This window comes from Bos javanicus, chromosome 10 (assembly GCF_032452875.1).
Source record: "Bos javanicus breed banteng chromosome 10, ARS-OSU_banteng_1.0, whole genome shotgun sequence".
Lineage (NCBI taxonomy): Eukaryota > Metazoa > Chordata > Mammalia > Artiodactyla > Bovidae > Bos > Bos javanicus.
The window spans coordinates 26,834,562-26,850,743 of NC_083877.1; the positions used below are offsets into that span (position 1 = coordinate 26,834,562).

The following is a 16,182-nucleotide window of genomic DNA, read 5'->3' on the forward strand; positions in this document are numbered from 1 at the left end:
AAATGTTTGTAGTTTCTCAACACATTTTTTAAAATTTTGAGCTTGTCTTTTCTTTAGTGTTTTAAAGTGCTTCTTTAACTTAATAAAATATAACTCTTTTTAAATTTATGTAGGTATAAGGTATAAAGGGCTTCCTGTGTGACACAGTAGTAAAGAATCTGCCTGCAATGCAGGAGCCTCAGGTTCCACCCCTGGGTGGGGAAGATCCCCTGGAGGGGGACATGGCAGCCTACTGCAGTATGCTTGCCTGGAGAATTCCATGGACAGAGAAACCTGGTGGGCTACAATCCATAGGGTCACAGAGCTGGACACGACTAAATCGACTGAGCAGGGACACATAAGGCACAAAATCTAATTTTACTTTTTCAAAAGTGGTTAGCAAGTTGTTTCAACACAACTTATTAACTTATTTGTCATCTCCAACTTAATTTGAGACCAAAATCTATTGTGCTGACTACTGAATTTTATTATTTCTCAGATAGATTACTGTATTTATTCCTTTAATAGTTCTTTCTACTTGGATGACAATGCCCCATGATAATTTATTTTTGGCATTACAAAATATCTTAATTTTTTTTTAGCATATTTCTTTTCAGATTTGAAATAATTCTTTTAGTATCCCCAAAATATGTTCAGTATGCTTTGTACTAAGTTTATTAAGAAAAATTATTATTTTTCAGTATTACTTTTGTCTACTCGACTATGTTATTTCTTTCTATTTATTCAAATTATTCATGTATTCCAGCAGAAATTGTCATTTAGTCATATAAGTCCTTTGTGCTTTTTAAATTGGGCATTCATTTTGTTTATTAATTTTCATGCTAAAGTTGGCTAAAATATTGCAAATTTTAGAGTCTGCAAATATAATTAGAAATGAAAATGGATATCTACTCTCATGTTTGTCAGTCAAACTTTGTATGAATATTTAGCCAAAGCAATAACATAAAAGATACTATTTGTAAAAGCGGGAATTAAATTATTTGTATAATGATGTAAACCTAAAGCTTTCTTTTTAATAAAAAAATTGTTTAGAGCATTTTTCTACATGTATTGTCTTTTGTTTAAACTTTCACACTTTTCCTTTCCATTGTTTCTAATTGCTTTTCTATTAATCTCATACTACTTATTTTATTTTAATTCAATCTCAAATAAGGACTTAAGTACTTAGACTCTATATCCTGCTTGGATGTCTCTACAATCTTCGCAAAAATATACCTGAAAAACAAATTTAGCAACTAGTCCAGTTTCCAGGGACTGACATGATTTAAATTTGCACACTCCTACTTTGTTATTGATCTGTCTTTCTCTTACCTTAACTGCTGAACTCATTGTTAAGCAAATCTGACACAAGAAAGATGAGTCTTCCAGCCTGCCTTCCTGTCACAATCCTTCCTCCCTCAACTTGCATTTATGGCACCATACCTGTACAGACTAGGTATGATCGACCTCTGCTGCTGCTGCTGCTAATCCCTTCAGTCGTGTCCTACTCTGTGTGACTCCATAGATGGCAGCCCACCTGGCTCCCCCGTCCCTGGGATTCTCCAGGCAAGATCACTGGAGTGGGTTGCCATTTCCTTCTCCAATGCATGAAAGTGAAAAGTGAAAGTGAAGTCGCTCAGTCGTGTCCGACTCTTAGCGACCCCATGGACTGCAGCCTACCACGCTCCTCTGCCCATGGGATTTTCCAGGCAAGAGTACTGGAGTGGGGTGCCATTGCCTTCTCCGGATCTACCTCTAACTTTTCCTAATTTGTCACTAGAATTACATCGCTGTGACTGTTTTTCCTTCAAAGAACATTTGGAAGGGAAAGAGGATGGTGATTAAGGTTCTCTGGTCCAGGGCAACTGCCACGAACTCTTCAACTGGTCTCTATTTCATGAAGCAGTCCTAGGGCATGCCACATGCTAAAATTTAGGTAGATTTTTAACACAGTCAATTTGGCAGTGTTTTCTTGTTAATCAATGTTTATTCTCACTTGAATTTGGAATACATTATCTATTAGTCTTATTGACACTCTCATTATTTCTTTTGTTTTTTCATTGTCATGGTTACAATTTATGCCTCTAATATGCACCAGACTCTGTGCTAGACTGGTCACATATGGCTTTTCAATTTTACTTCATAGCAATTTTATATGTTCTTAGCCTCTCTAGTTCCCAGATAAGAAAAATTAAGTTCTAAGAGATAGTAACTTGCCCAATGAAATGGAGTTAGGAAGTCTTCTAAAAAAAAAAAAAAAAGATGGTAAGAAGCATGTTATTTTTTCTACTATTTTAGTGGTCATTTATTTTTGTCAAAATTTATAGGTAACCTGACACTTGTATTATTTCGTACCTTCATGTACCTTTACTAAAAACTTGGTTTTGAAGTGGTTTTCAACTATCTAAAACAAAGTTTTTGAAAATTTCTGTATTTAACCTCAGACACTACTGAGCGACTTCACTTTCACTTTTCACTTTCATGCACTGGAGAAGGAAATGGCAACCCACTCCAGTGTTCTTGCCTGGAGAATCCCAGGGATGGGGGAGCCTGGTGGGCTGCCATCTATGGGGTCACACAGAGTCGGACACGACTAAAGTTGGACTTAGCAGCAATAATGGTTTGGACAGGTCCCTGTTTTCCTAATGATCCAGTATCTCTAAGTGATAGATATAGTTCTATAGGATAGTAAAATTAGAAACGAATGTCATACTCTAGAAGGCATATCACACATTTTCCACCTCTGATCCTTAGCCGTTTTACTTGGTGTGGGCAATTCAGAAGTTGTGTTTCCATGCTCTTTGGGTGAAATACACATCAACTTTTAAATTATTCCCTCAGGGTTTTGATTCCTAGCTGGCTGGCCCTGGTCTCCTGAGAATCAGTTTTCTTAGTCACAACCTGCAGTGATAGTTAGCTCATTGTTACATCAGGGAAGGAACTGACATACACCAAAATATAGAAGACAAAGCTTTCTGTTGTGGATGGGGAAAGAGGCACCTTCTCCCCCGTCTGTAGTTCCTGACTACACCAAGACTGGCACCTCTGATTGGTAGGTAGAAAAATGGTGCTGGAATAATTGCATAAACCACTATATTTTTGAGACACTGGGGTGAATAAGTAAAATACTCAGAGAACAGTGGTAAGAAGCAGAAAGCCTCAGGTAATGAAATATCTTAGGGAAAACATGGTGGTCATATAGACCAGATCTTAAGCATGGACTTGGACAAACAATGTCTTTTGCTTGATTTCCATAACTAAAGGCTCAGTGGAGCACTGAGAAGACATTTTGGTCATCTCCGACCTACAGGATCAACCATTCTTACTCTCAGAGAAGATTCTCGGAGATGAATTCTTTTGAGATTCTTAATCTCAAAAGAAGACTCCAGGAAACAAAGCCAGGAATCATGAAGCAGAATCAAAAAAACACCAAATGAGTTAATAAAACAATTAGATTTGGAAGTATTTGACAATTTTTCTTAATAAGTCATTGATGTATTCACTTAAAATTGATTTAATCATTCATTTATTTATTCAATAAACATTTATTAAAGATCTTTAGTGTGCTAGGAGTAATCTAAAGTACTAGAGAGATGTATAATGAGACATGCTTCATGACCTCAAGAGATCAGAGTTTCTGTTTACTTTGGCCAAAATACAAGTTGAAAATTACAATGCAATGGATAAATTGTTATTGGAGATGTAAACAGAGTACTCCTATAGAAGCCCAAATTTCTATGGCGCTTGTTAGAAATTATTCATGCAAACTTCCAGGTGTTTTGGAAAGAAGGCCTTCTGAGAATAGCTGGCAGATTTAGTAGTAGTGATGTATCAACAGTCACATAGGACTGTAGTCTCGGGGAAAGCAGGGGGAGATGGTAGCATCTAGAAATCAGATGTTCTTGTCCTCCTCTCTAAGCTATTTCCTAGACTTGATCTTAGTCTTCCAGGCCCAAGGATGGTAGCTGGGAATAGAGAGGTATAAACAGATGTTAAGGATAATACTTTGGGAATCACATATTAGGAGGATAATTTCTCTATTGAACTTGATATTTTGCTAGGGAAATATAACAATGACAGCAACAGCAATAATGATAATAATTTAAGAAAGTGTGAGCTATTTGCCTGACATTTTTCTGAGTTTTGTATACATTAGCTCATTAATCCCTACAATAATACCTATGCACAAGATATGTTTATTATCTCCATTGCACCATTGGGCATTTCAGGCAGAGTGAAGTGAGTCATTCAGGATCACAGGAGCTACAGGAGCTAGTAAGTGGTCAGCTGTGTTTCAAACCAGGGCACTGATGCTCCGTATCTAAATCTATTATACGAGAAATGCTCATGCAGCAAATAATCCTCAAAACACTCATACTGAGATCAGCCATTCACTGATTCTAAGGCTTTTTTCTTCCCTAGTTTACTGTGGGCAACAGAGTATATAGGAAATTGAGAGATGTACATCTTGGTATTTTCTGCTACTGGTTTAAGTATGAGACTCAGGGCGCTTGGTCTCCACATACCCATCTATATGGGGAAAATTTTTCATATACTACCTCTTCACTATCTTATAGAAGAGGATAGTTGAGCTTGATATCTGGGAAGTAGGAGAAATCAATTCAAATTTCTTTTATATGTGGACATGTGCAGAAAGATTACACTACTGTCCCTCCAAAGTGCCAACCACAAAAAGTTGTTAATTAACTTTTCTGGGACCTTTACTTTCAATCTACTTTTATTTTCAGAGAATCTTATGATTATAGAGCTAGAAGATTTCTTAAAATTCTACTGTTAAAATCCATTATGTTGTTAGGAAGAATCTGACATAGCGGGAGGTCAATGACCTTTCCAACATCACACAGATTTTGGTGGCTGATCTCTAATGAGAAGCCAAGTCTCTCAATTATTGCTCAGTGCTCTTTACAGCTGCTTTTCAAACTGGAGTGAGTGTTAAGAGATCCTCTTTTACACTTTTGTATAAGAGGCTCTAGGTTATGGCAAAAACCAATACAATATTGTAAAGCAATTTTCCTCCAATTAAAAAAAAAATTAAAAAAAGATCCCACACTTTCTAAAATGTGATTCTTTGTGAAGATTTTGGAGAATTAAAAAAAAAATATTGAGCTTGTATGCAGCATTAGAAGAGTTATAAAGATAAAAGCCTTTAAATAATGACTTGATTCCTCACTCCATTGTTATAAAAAATGTATTTTTTGAATGTTGTGCTCTAACACATATCTTACTCAGGTGGAATACTCTCTAAAAATAAACATCCTATATCTTTAAAGTTTCTAAATATCTAGTACCTTCCTGCTGTACCTGCCTTCATGCCCTCCGCAACCCCTAGTCTCCATTTCTGTGTTTTCTTTGCTCTTCTTGCCCATGGCTCAGTAAAGTGAAAGCTCTGCTCCACAACCTGTACCATATTCCCCTAATTAGCAAGTTTGAGAGGCTTTAAAGTACCTTTTTTCTCTATAAAATGGTTTTCAATTAATCATAACTTGAAATTTTATAAATAGTTTTCTTTTTTAAAATTGTTTTGTTTCCTTTAAATGAACATTCCACTGGTGGCAATGTAAGCCATAAAGATGAGCTATTTTCATCTGCAGAAGAAATACAGGATAATAACTTCCTCTTTCTTTTATAGCTTCCTTTCTTCTCATCAATATAACCTTTCCTTCTCTTCCATTTCACCCATTTCTCAGTGACAGCATAATCCTTCTACTCAATGCTATTGAAGTACAATCTGAAAGCATTTCTTTCAGTTGTGAGTTTTTTGCTTTTGGTTATCAAGATGGGCTAGGATAGGCGACTTTTACTCACAGAGATACTACTTTCTTCATTCACATCCTTATTTAAGCAAAGAGAATGGAGAATAGTTGTAGATGATAGCTAATTTCTTTTAAGCCTCTAGTATGAGTGTAACTTAGTTATTTAATCTTTTGCTATTTCAAGATCTGTGTGAAAGCCTCCCTAAGTTACTTAAATTGACAAGACAGCTATTCTCCATGTGGCTATAGAGAGCTTGGCTAGGTACATGAATGAACATTATATTGTTAGCAACAAATAAATTCTTCACAGATTATTGTTTTTCCCCAAAGCATTTGCTCCCTTGAGGAGAGTTCACAGTTCACCCACTGATAGGGAGGGCCTCTGTACCCCTAGGTATCTCCAAAGTCATCCTCCAGATACTTCATCCCTGCAGAGTAAACACAGAATGGAAATTCACAAGATACTGTTAAAGGAGCAGCAGACTTTTTAAAGATTCTACAGATAAGATTATGCAATTTTTTTTTTTCTTTGTCTGGCCTATGTTCTTTAGCATAACGTCGTCTAATTTCATCCTTTTTTTTTTTTTTGCAAAATAAATGGTATGGTAGGAGCTCCTTTTATTAACACTGAATAATATGTGTGTATAGATGTATATGCACAAATCATAATCTCTTTATCCATTTAAAAATAGTATGGTAGTTATCAGAAGTAGGGAGGTGGGGGAAATAGGGAGATACTGGTCAAAATGTACAAAGTTGCAGTTATGTAGAATCAATAAATAAGTCTAGAGATCCAATGTACAAAATGATTATAGTTAATACTGCTATATTGGGGTATTGGAAATTTGCTAGCATAATAGATTTCAGGTGCTCCCATCATAGGAAAAAATGCTAACTATGTGGAAGTGATTATGTATTTAATAGCTTGAAAGTAGTTATCATTTCACTGTGTATATGTATATCAAATCATCATGTAGGACACCTTAATGTATCAAATTTTTATCTTTAAAAAAAGCTCCCCCCACCCCAATCCCCCAGAAAAAACAAGCAGGCTTGCATCCAGAAGCTTAGGAGGTATAGGTGGGTGAACGCAGAATGAAATAAAACCCTCTTGATCAACTGCTCTGAGTAAGAACTTATCGGCTTGGAATCATTAACCCCTCTTAAATGGTGGCTTTAGAAAGAAATGTCCTGACTCAATCTCCATGGATTACCCTAAGAATTTCCCTTCAAGAATTCCCCACAAACATAATTCCTTGTTCTGGATTTTATTGGCACAATCCCAAGATTTTTTAGAGCGTGACACAACACTTCTAAGTATTTTTGGCAGACAGTCAAATTTTATTAAGAACCTAGAATGTGCTAGATGAATCTCATTTCAGACATAAAAGACATAAAGATACATTTTTTTAAAAAAGTTTGTCATTATGGTGCTCACATTCCAGCTGACTTTGGTGGTGTGGCAATAACATACAATTGAACATTAAATCCTGCCAGTTGCCTATCCTAAATATTTTCTGAAGAGGCAATTCATTTCTCTAAATAGCTGTTGAAGATTAAAGTTAAAGATTAAATCACAACGTTTTTCCTGTATGTAATTCCACTTCAATTTACTCACATAGCAATCAGCCATTCTCTAGATTTTACTCTAAAATATACTGGAAGCTGCTCAAATCCAATTCCTTAACAAGGACTCAAATGCTTGGTCTTTGTCTAGTCTATTCTGTTTGTTCTTCGATCAGTCACAGGTCTTCTAGAGTCCATAGAAACTCTCTTTTTTGCCACATTCTTTATATGTGTTGTTCTATATTCCTAAAATACTTTTCTCCTGAATTTCAAATTTAATTGAAATGCCACCAATTCAAAGAATCTTTCCTAAAGAAAGCCACCACTACACCTTACCACATGCCACCATCATTTATTTAACCACAATTCCCCTTTTTATTTACCTCTTCTATCAATAGTGATATTTATTTTATTTCTTTCATTTACTCATTGTTCACTAATTTATCTGTATATATTTCTAAAATGGAAGCTCAATGAGGCAGAAAGTCTCCTTTGTTCACTGTTGTCTTCTCATTTGTTAACAAGTAGTCAGATCAGATCAGTCGCTCAGTCGTGTCCGACTCTTTGCGACCCCATGAATCGCAGCACGCCAGGTCTCCCTGTCCACCACCAACTCCCAGAGTTCACTGAGACTCACGTCCATCTAGTCAGTGATGCCACCCAGCCATCTCATCCTCTGTCGTCCCCTTCTCCTCCTGCCCCCAATCCCTCCCAGCATCAGAGTCTTTTCCAATGAGTCAACTCTTCGCATGAGGTGGCCAAAGTACTGGAGTTTCAGCCTCAGCATCATTCAGTATTCCCTAAATATTTGTTGGGTAAACAAGTGAACACTTTATAGAAATGACAGAATTTACACATTTTGAGACAGAGCTTTCAATGTCATGTGTGAAGTTTTGCTTTGATACACATTAAATCACAAATGTGGGCTTCCCTGATGGCTCAGGAGGTAAAGAATCCACTAGTAATGCAGGAGATGCAGGAGACATGGGTTTGATCCCTGAGTTGGGATGCTCCCCTGAAGGAGGGCACGGAAACCCACTCCAGTATTCTTGCCTGGAGAATCCCATGGACAGAGGAGCCTGGCGGGTACAGTCCATAGGGTCACAAAGCTGGACACAACAGTACCGACTGAGCACACAGCACAAATCACAAATACAGACCAGGGTCAGAATTGTTGTGGGTTTTATAATATTTAGGCCATGGCCATGTTCATGTAGGGTGTGTATATATATATATATATATATATATATATATATATATATACACACACACACATATATATATATGTTGGTTTGTCCTTGATAAAGTGCTGCATGTGTGTATGTGTTTTATGAGTAGCAGCTGAGTGCTGGCTTGGGGAGTAGGGAGTTTGGTAACTTGCTGGTTGTAAGTAGTGGAGGAGATAGGCATTCACCAAGGATGAAGGAAGGATGAAATGTTTTGTTATTTTTTTTTCCCCAAGGAATAAGTCAGGTAAGTTATCTTCATGAGGTGTATATTATTAGTTTCTAATTTTATGTCATATATCCGACATTGAGGTACAAAAATAAATCTCTTTAACACTATTTTTTTCTGGTGAAATAATCCTTTCTATTTCATAACACCTGACGTATGTTTGCCTTTCCAGTACGTCAACACACATTCACCCAGATTCTTTCTAGATTAGTGCCATTTTCTCTTCTTTTTGATGGGATAGGTACAGAATATGACAGAGGAGGAAAGTGTGACCTGTGTGACAATAATCAGAATTATCATATCAGTGTCCCCTTGAAGACTAAAAATACTTAGTGTCTTGTAATAGTATTTACTGCATTGAAATATTCATTTACTTTTAGTAACAAGAAGGCAGTTATTTTATGAAGAGCAAACAATCATTCCACATGTTTGAAAATGGTGTAACATAATAGCAAAATATCCAAGTAAACTAAGTAATCATAAGGTTCTGGATGCTTTTGATAGAGACACTTTTGATTGTTGGAAACTCATAGCTGACTTATCAGTGAGTGCAAATGAATAGCATGCTGTGAATTTACAATTATTTGTTTTTTTCTGCTTTTAGTATGGAGGCTATGGGGCACCTTTTCCAAGTAAGTACACTAACACTGTGGCTTTCAAAAATCCTAGGAAATATGTCTTTCTGAATAACCATTCTTTTAAGAAACTTGAGGATTGAAAACTGGCAGCAGCATCTATCTTTCTTTTGATTAAAATATTTCTAAACTGAATTTTAAATGTTCCTACCTTATTTAACATGATTACTTAACTCACTGAGGACCCGTACTGCGCTATTCATGAATGTCAGAATATTTCCCCTTTGCTAAATACTGAATAATTCCACTGACCTTCCTTGGCGTTTTTTTCTGCCTCTTGTGTCAAATTCCTTGCAAACACTGTTTTTTGAGGGAATGTGAGGAGAGAGGTGTTCACCTGTAATGAACCATCCCTTCATTATAATAAAATGCTTTTATAACACATTTGGAAGTCTGTGTTTGTTAAAATTATGCACGAGTTGAGATTGTAGGTTCCATGGTAGAAACATTGAATTTCTTTGGTTAATATTATACACAAGCTTTAGTGCACAGACACTGTGGTATCTATTTGGTTTTCTAGAACCCTAACCTTTGTGTATATGTATTTCCTGAGGACAGGCAATACTATAAAACAGCACATCAGTAGAATAGAAGCAACTCTTTGGCATTGGTTGTTGTTCACAAGAAATTGTTACTTTGGTGTGGCAGTTTTTACATTACTTAAAAGAGGAAGCATATTTGGTAAAGTAAATGATTGTCTTAGTTTTATTTGGTGGTTTTGTTAGATCTAATAGAAACAGGTTCAACATTAGACCTTAAGAAAAATTTTATCAATAATCTTATTCCCACTGCTAGCTTGAAATGACAGAATGGGTCGGCTTGGGTGGCAAGCATATCCATTGCTTAATTACTTCATCTTCTTCTTAACTACCTGAAATGGGGTAAAATGCATGGCCAATGGAGTAATCCGCATAAAGAATTTTTATATAGGGCCCTGTATCATTGTATTTTGTGGTTGTTTATATATAACCAAGGGTTAAGTTCTCTAAGTTTTGGTTAAAGGAAAAAAATATCCATTCATTAAACTTGAAGCTCTGGCATCTCTTTGATGGTTTATAACTAAAATATCATCAGATCAGCACACCCAATATTAGACTATAAGCCCAAGTTTTCAAATTGATTGGATTTCACATCATCATTAACAGCAACAACAACCACAAAAATCTAGAAAGAACAGGTTGCATCTTTTATTACCAGTCTAAAATTTGGCTAAACTTGGAAGCATCTGCACATATCACTTACTATAGTAGATGTTTAGGGGAAGGATTAGTGCATTTCTGAGTTTCATAAAAAATAGAAATAACACTAAGAAGTTGATATTTTGGTGTCAGATATATGACATATTTCGTATGGTTTCAACGTTTCCAATTTTCAGATCATCACTTACTCTTTCCTTGTCTTGGTTTATACAATACAAAATCAGGCAACCAAACTTATGCTAGTACAATCTCTTAATGGCAGACCAGATTTGATGATTTTGAAAGTGTTGATGTAACTCCAGCTAAATGCTATTTGGAGTAATAACAATTTCTTTATTTTTCATAGCCATATTATGAAAAAAAGTGAAGAAATGGAAACTGCAAATTACACCAGGGTGACAGAATTTGTTCTCACTGGCCTATCCCAGGCTCGGGAGGTGCAACTTGTACTATTTGTTATATTTCTGTCCTTCTACTTGTTCATTATTCCAGTAAATATTCTTATTATTTGCACCATCAGGCTTGACCCACATCTGACTTCACCTATGTATTTCCTGTTGGCTAATCTGGCTTTCCTTGACATTTGGTACTCTTCCATCACAGCCCCTAAAATGCTTGTAGACTTCTTTGTGGAAAGGAAGGTCATTTCCTTTGGTGGGTGCATTGCTCAGCTCTTCTTCTTGCACTTTGTTGGGGCCTCAGAGATGTTCCTGCTCACGGTGATGGCCTTTGACCGATATGCTGCTATCTGCCGCCCCCTCCACTATGCTACCATCATGAATCGACGTCTCTGCTGTATTCTGGTGGCTTTCTCCTGGATGGGGGGCTTCATTCACTCTACAATACAGGTAGCTCTCATTGTTCGACTTCCCTTCTGTGGGCCTAATGAGTTAGACAGTTACTTCTGTGACATCACACAGGTTGTCCGGATTGCCTGTGCCAACACCTTCCCGGAGGAGTTAGTGATGATCTTTAGCAGTGGTCTGATCTCTGTAGTGTGTTTCATTGCTCTTCTCACGTCCTATGCCTTCCTCCTGGTGATGCTCAAGAAACACTCAGGTTCAGGTGAGAGTACCAGTCGGGCCGTGTCCACCTGCTACTCCCACATCACTATTGTGGTACTAATGTTTGGGCCATCCATCTACATTTATGCTCGCCCATTTGACTCTTTTTCCCTAGATAAAGTGGTGTCTGTGTTCCATACTGTGATATTCCCTCTACTTAATCCCATCATCTACACACTGCGAAACAAGGAAGTAAAAATGGCCATGAGGAAGCTAGTCAACCGATACATTTTATGCAAAGAGAAGTGAAAGATAAATGGCATTTTCTATAGTCCTTCTGAGGGTTTTTGTCCTAAAGAAGGAAGTATTTATAGTAGTATTGCTGCTTTCGCTACCTCCTTTTGTCTGAGGTCTTAAATCCAACTAGGTTTTCCCTCTAATTGGTGAAAAAATAAAGAAATTATGATGGAAATAAATTTACTCACACTCTCCCTGAAATTTCTGGCAGATCACTATTAGAATTTAAGATATAATAATGATCTGCTAAAACACACATTTTCACTAATTGTTGATTGAGGCTTTTCTGGAGAGGGTTTGGCTCTGAGGAGAATATATGTTGAGAAATAATAAAACTAATAAGACCTGGGAGATGTGTCCTCTATGAATACAAAGAAGTAAGTGGCTAGTATATGAATATGAGTAGTTTCAAGAGACTATGTTTTTATTTAGTTGCTAAGTCGTGTCCCACTCTTTTGTGACCCCAGGGACTGTATCCCGCCAGGCTCCTCTATCTATGGGATTTTCCAAGCAAGAATACTGGAGTGGGTTGCCATTTTCTTCTCCAAGTGACCTAATTAAATATTATTATCATGTTTCAGTCTTAGTCCAGTGGGATGATGTTTGGTAAACCATCTTCCTGGGATTGGAAAAATAGATTATTTACTCCTTTATCGTCTTCCTCTTTCCAGAATGGAAAGCGAGGATTTATTCATATAAGCCATTTCAACTCATGCCAGGTGGTAACCACTCAACAGTATTGGTGACAGGAATCAAGATTTTGTCACACGTTGGAAACAAATTTTATAAATTCATAGCTGAGTGTAGTTTGATTACTGTGTGAGACTCCTCTCTCAGAGGAAGTTGCTAGTCAGCTAGTAGTTTTTAAAGTCAGTCTCCTTACACCCTCCAATGTGAAAACAGACTTGGAGGAAAGGGATTCTAGGTTGATTGGAATTGATAGACAACCAGCTGTGTGATTTTTTAAAAATCACCTCTTTTGTCAGTCTTCATGTCTTCTGTATTTGCTTATTCTGCCATTTATGTTAAAGTTAAATTAGTAGTGTGTTGCTTTTGTTAGCACTATAATTAAGAGTTCTTTACTATTAAATCAAATTTTATGTTTCTTTTTAAGATATAAATGGAAGAGACCTATAATTTCTGTAATTTTCTTTAACTCTCTAGTGAGAATTCTTTAGTGAATTATTTGTTAGTGATCAATTAATTCCCTAATACTCAGAACCCAATTACTGACCATACTACAGAATGTAAAAGATTGTAATGTTTGCGTTTATGCAACTTTTTAAATTTAAATGAACTTTTCAATTTCGAAACTATGGATCATTTCATCCAAGGGCAAGAGCATTTTGGGAGCTTTGAGCTTTAGTCATATGTTTTTGATAACGTACTATGATTAGATTTTGAGGGAAGTAGGTTCTTGTCAGTATCAGGAATGAATGTGTGTAAATAAATGATTAAAATAATCCCAGGGTTATTCTTTATCTGGATTCTATTTATTGAGGAGGTAATCTGTGCCAGATCCAGTGCACCTCAGGTATGTAGAAAGGAATAATGGTACTTAACGTCTGTTCTTTGCTTTGGGAAGCTTTCCCTATGATGTCACAGTGGGGTTCCCAGCCCTCACATTTGTGCGGAAGCTTTCGCACACTAATAAGCAATTCCTGGGCTGCAGGAGGGTGTCCAAGAATTTAGCTCAAATCTGACGCTATCTCCTTGGAAACAGAATCTGATTCCATAGGTCAACTGCTCAGTTCCACAGGAACAACCTCCACTTGAGATGCCAGGTGCAAGCCCAGGTTGTCATCTGTGCTTCTGCCTGATTGGCTATAAATCAGAGGTTCCCACAATCCCTTTCTCTGGTTCAATTTGTTAGAACAGCTCACAGAACATGGGGAAACCTATTTACTTACCATTAGCAACTTGCTACAAAGGATTTCAAAGGATATGCATCAACAGCCAGATGAAGAGATATATGGGGTAAAGTTCTTAACAAAGGAGCTTGGAGCCTGGTACAGGAGCATGTGGAGGTAGTCTGTTTCTGGGATATGGAAATTCTCCAAAAAGGACCAAAGATCTATCCTTCTGGGTTTATGGAGGCTTCATTAATAAGCATGATTGATTCATTAAAAAGCTATACTAACCAAGAGAGTATGGTATTGATGTGAAGACAGACTGATGGCCCAAAACAGAGTAGGCAGAAGCAGACTCACACAAATTGTAAACTGATTTTTGTCAAAGAAACATATACAATTCACCAAGAAAGGAAAGTTTTAAACAAATAACGCTAGAGCAACTGAATACATGTATGGAAAACAATGAACTTGGACATCAAGCTCACTGCACACACAAAATTAATTTGGAGTTGGATCATAGATCTAAATGTAGCAGTTAGAACTATAAAGCTCCTAGGAGAAAACATAGATGAGTGTTTTCTGTTTTTCATATTTGGGACAAGCAATGATTTCTTAAATAGCACAAAAGAAGCTGTAATCACGCAATTGATAAATTAAACCTTAAGAAATAAAAAATTACTGTTCATCAAAATATACCATTATGAAATTAATAAGAAAATAATACTCTGGGAGGGAAATTTGGAATTTCATAATAACTCCTAATCACTTTCCTTGTGAAAAACAAGTAAAAAGATTTAAATGGGGATTTCCCTGGTAGTCCAGTGGTTAGGACTCCTACTGAAGGGGGCCCTGGTTGAATCCCTGGTTGGGGCACTAAGATCCTGTAAGCCGCTAAGCACAACCCCTCACCCCAAAAAGATTGGAACAGACACTTCAGAAAAGAAATACACAAATGATCGTTATGTTCGTGAGAAAATGCACATCATTAGTCATCTGGGAAATGGCTCAAGACATGTGACCATGTGTTCAGACAGAGCACACTCTCACCACTCTGCAGAACAGGCATAAATTTGCCTCAGTAAAACTCAGAAGGCAACAAAAATGTAGTTTATCAAGTGCCCCGAGGTGTATATAACATCCTAGATACCAGACACTTTCATGTAAGTGACTAGGTTGCCCAGTGGATCAGAACTGTGAGATCCTGACAAAGGAAGCAATTGAAATACTGCGTTCTAAATTGGTTGATTTGCATATGAAAGGTGGCTTTGCAGGTGGGTTATTCGTTATCTGTATGAATGGGAGAACTCTGGGAGGCACAGACTCTCTGGGGCTGGCAGGGCCCAAGGCGTCCAAGCATCAGAAATACAAAAAATAAAAAGGCACAATTAACACACTACAGCAAACGTTGGTCAACTGATGAAGGAACTTAAACTCTCTCATATGTTGCTAGTTTACATCTACCTTAGGATCCGGAGATCCTACCCGTAAGTGGTTAGCCAAGAGAAATGGAAACTTGTGGACAAAATGATTTACATTAGAATGTTCGTGGAAATGCCCATAAATGAAGAAAGTAATAAAACCTTTGGATTCTATACACACAATGGAACATTATTTGGTAATTAAAAGGAACAGCTGCAGATAATGCAACATGCATGAACATTAAAATCTTAATGCTGAGTTAAAAGCCAGATAAAAAAGAATACATGTCATGTGATTCCATTTTGATAAAACCTAAGGTAAAGCAAAACTAGTCTATGATGTTAGAAATTAGAAAGTGGTTGCTAACTATGGTAGTATTTGCAGAGGAGAATGACAAAGATCATAAAGAGATTTTCTGGAATGAATGAAGGAAACACTCTACATCTTGTTTGGAATAGTGGTTCCTTAAGTGCTAACAATTGACACAAATATTCAAGTCCAACACTTACTCGTGCATTTTCATGCTTATAAATTACATCTAAAGAAATATAATCAAGAACTTATTTTCATGCTTTCTTGTAAATGTGTGCAATTTTTGAAGGACACACAGAAATGAATATTAATTTTCTGCTGTGAGATGTGAGGACAAATGGACACAGGAGATTAAGATGGGAAGGAGATCTCCTCACTGTACAGATTATTTTTAAATAATTAATTTTAAAATGAATGAATGTATTATTTATTAACATTTCATGCAAAGATGGGCACAATAGAGGACAGAAGTGGTATGGACCCAACAGAAGCAGAAGATATTAAAAAGAGGTGGCAAGAATACACAGAAGATCTAGACAAAAAACATCTTCATGACCCAGATAACCACAAGGGTGTGATCATTCACCTAGAGCCAGACATCCTGGAATGCAAAGTCAAGGGGTCCTTAGGAAGCATCACTACGAACAAAGCTAGTGGAGGTGATGGAATTCCAGTTGAGCTACTTCAAA

General features: G+C 36.8%; 1 protein-coding gene across 1 annotated transcript; it reads left to right on the forward strand.

Moving 5' to 3' along the window:
* Nucleotides 1-10,768: 10,768 nt before the first annotated feature.
* LOC133255370 (olfactory receptor 4M1) lies at nt 10,769-11,921 on the forward strand. Its single transcript, XM_061429830.1, has one exon. The coding sequence runs from the start codon at nt 10,962-10,964 to the stop codon at nt 11,919-11,921; it is 960 nt and encodes a 319-aa protein (XP_061285814.1). The 5' UTR covers nt 10,769-10,961.
* The last annotated feature ends 4,261 nt before the right edge of the window (nt 11,922-16,182 follow it).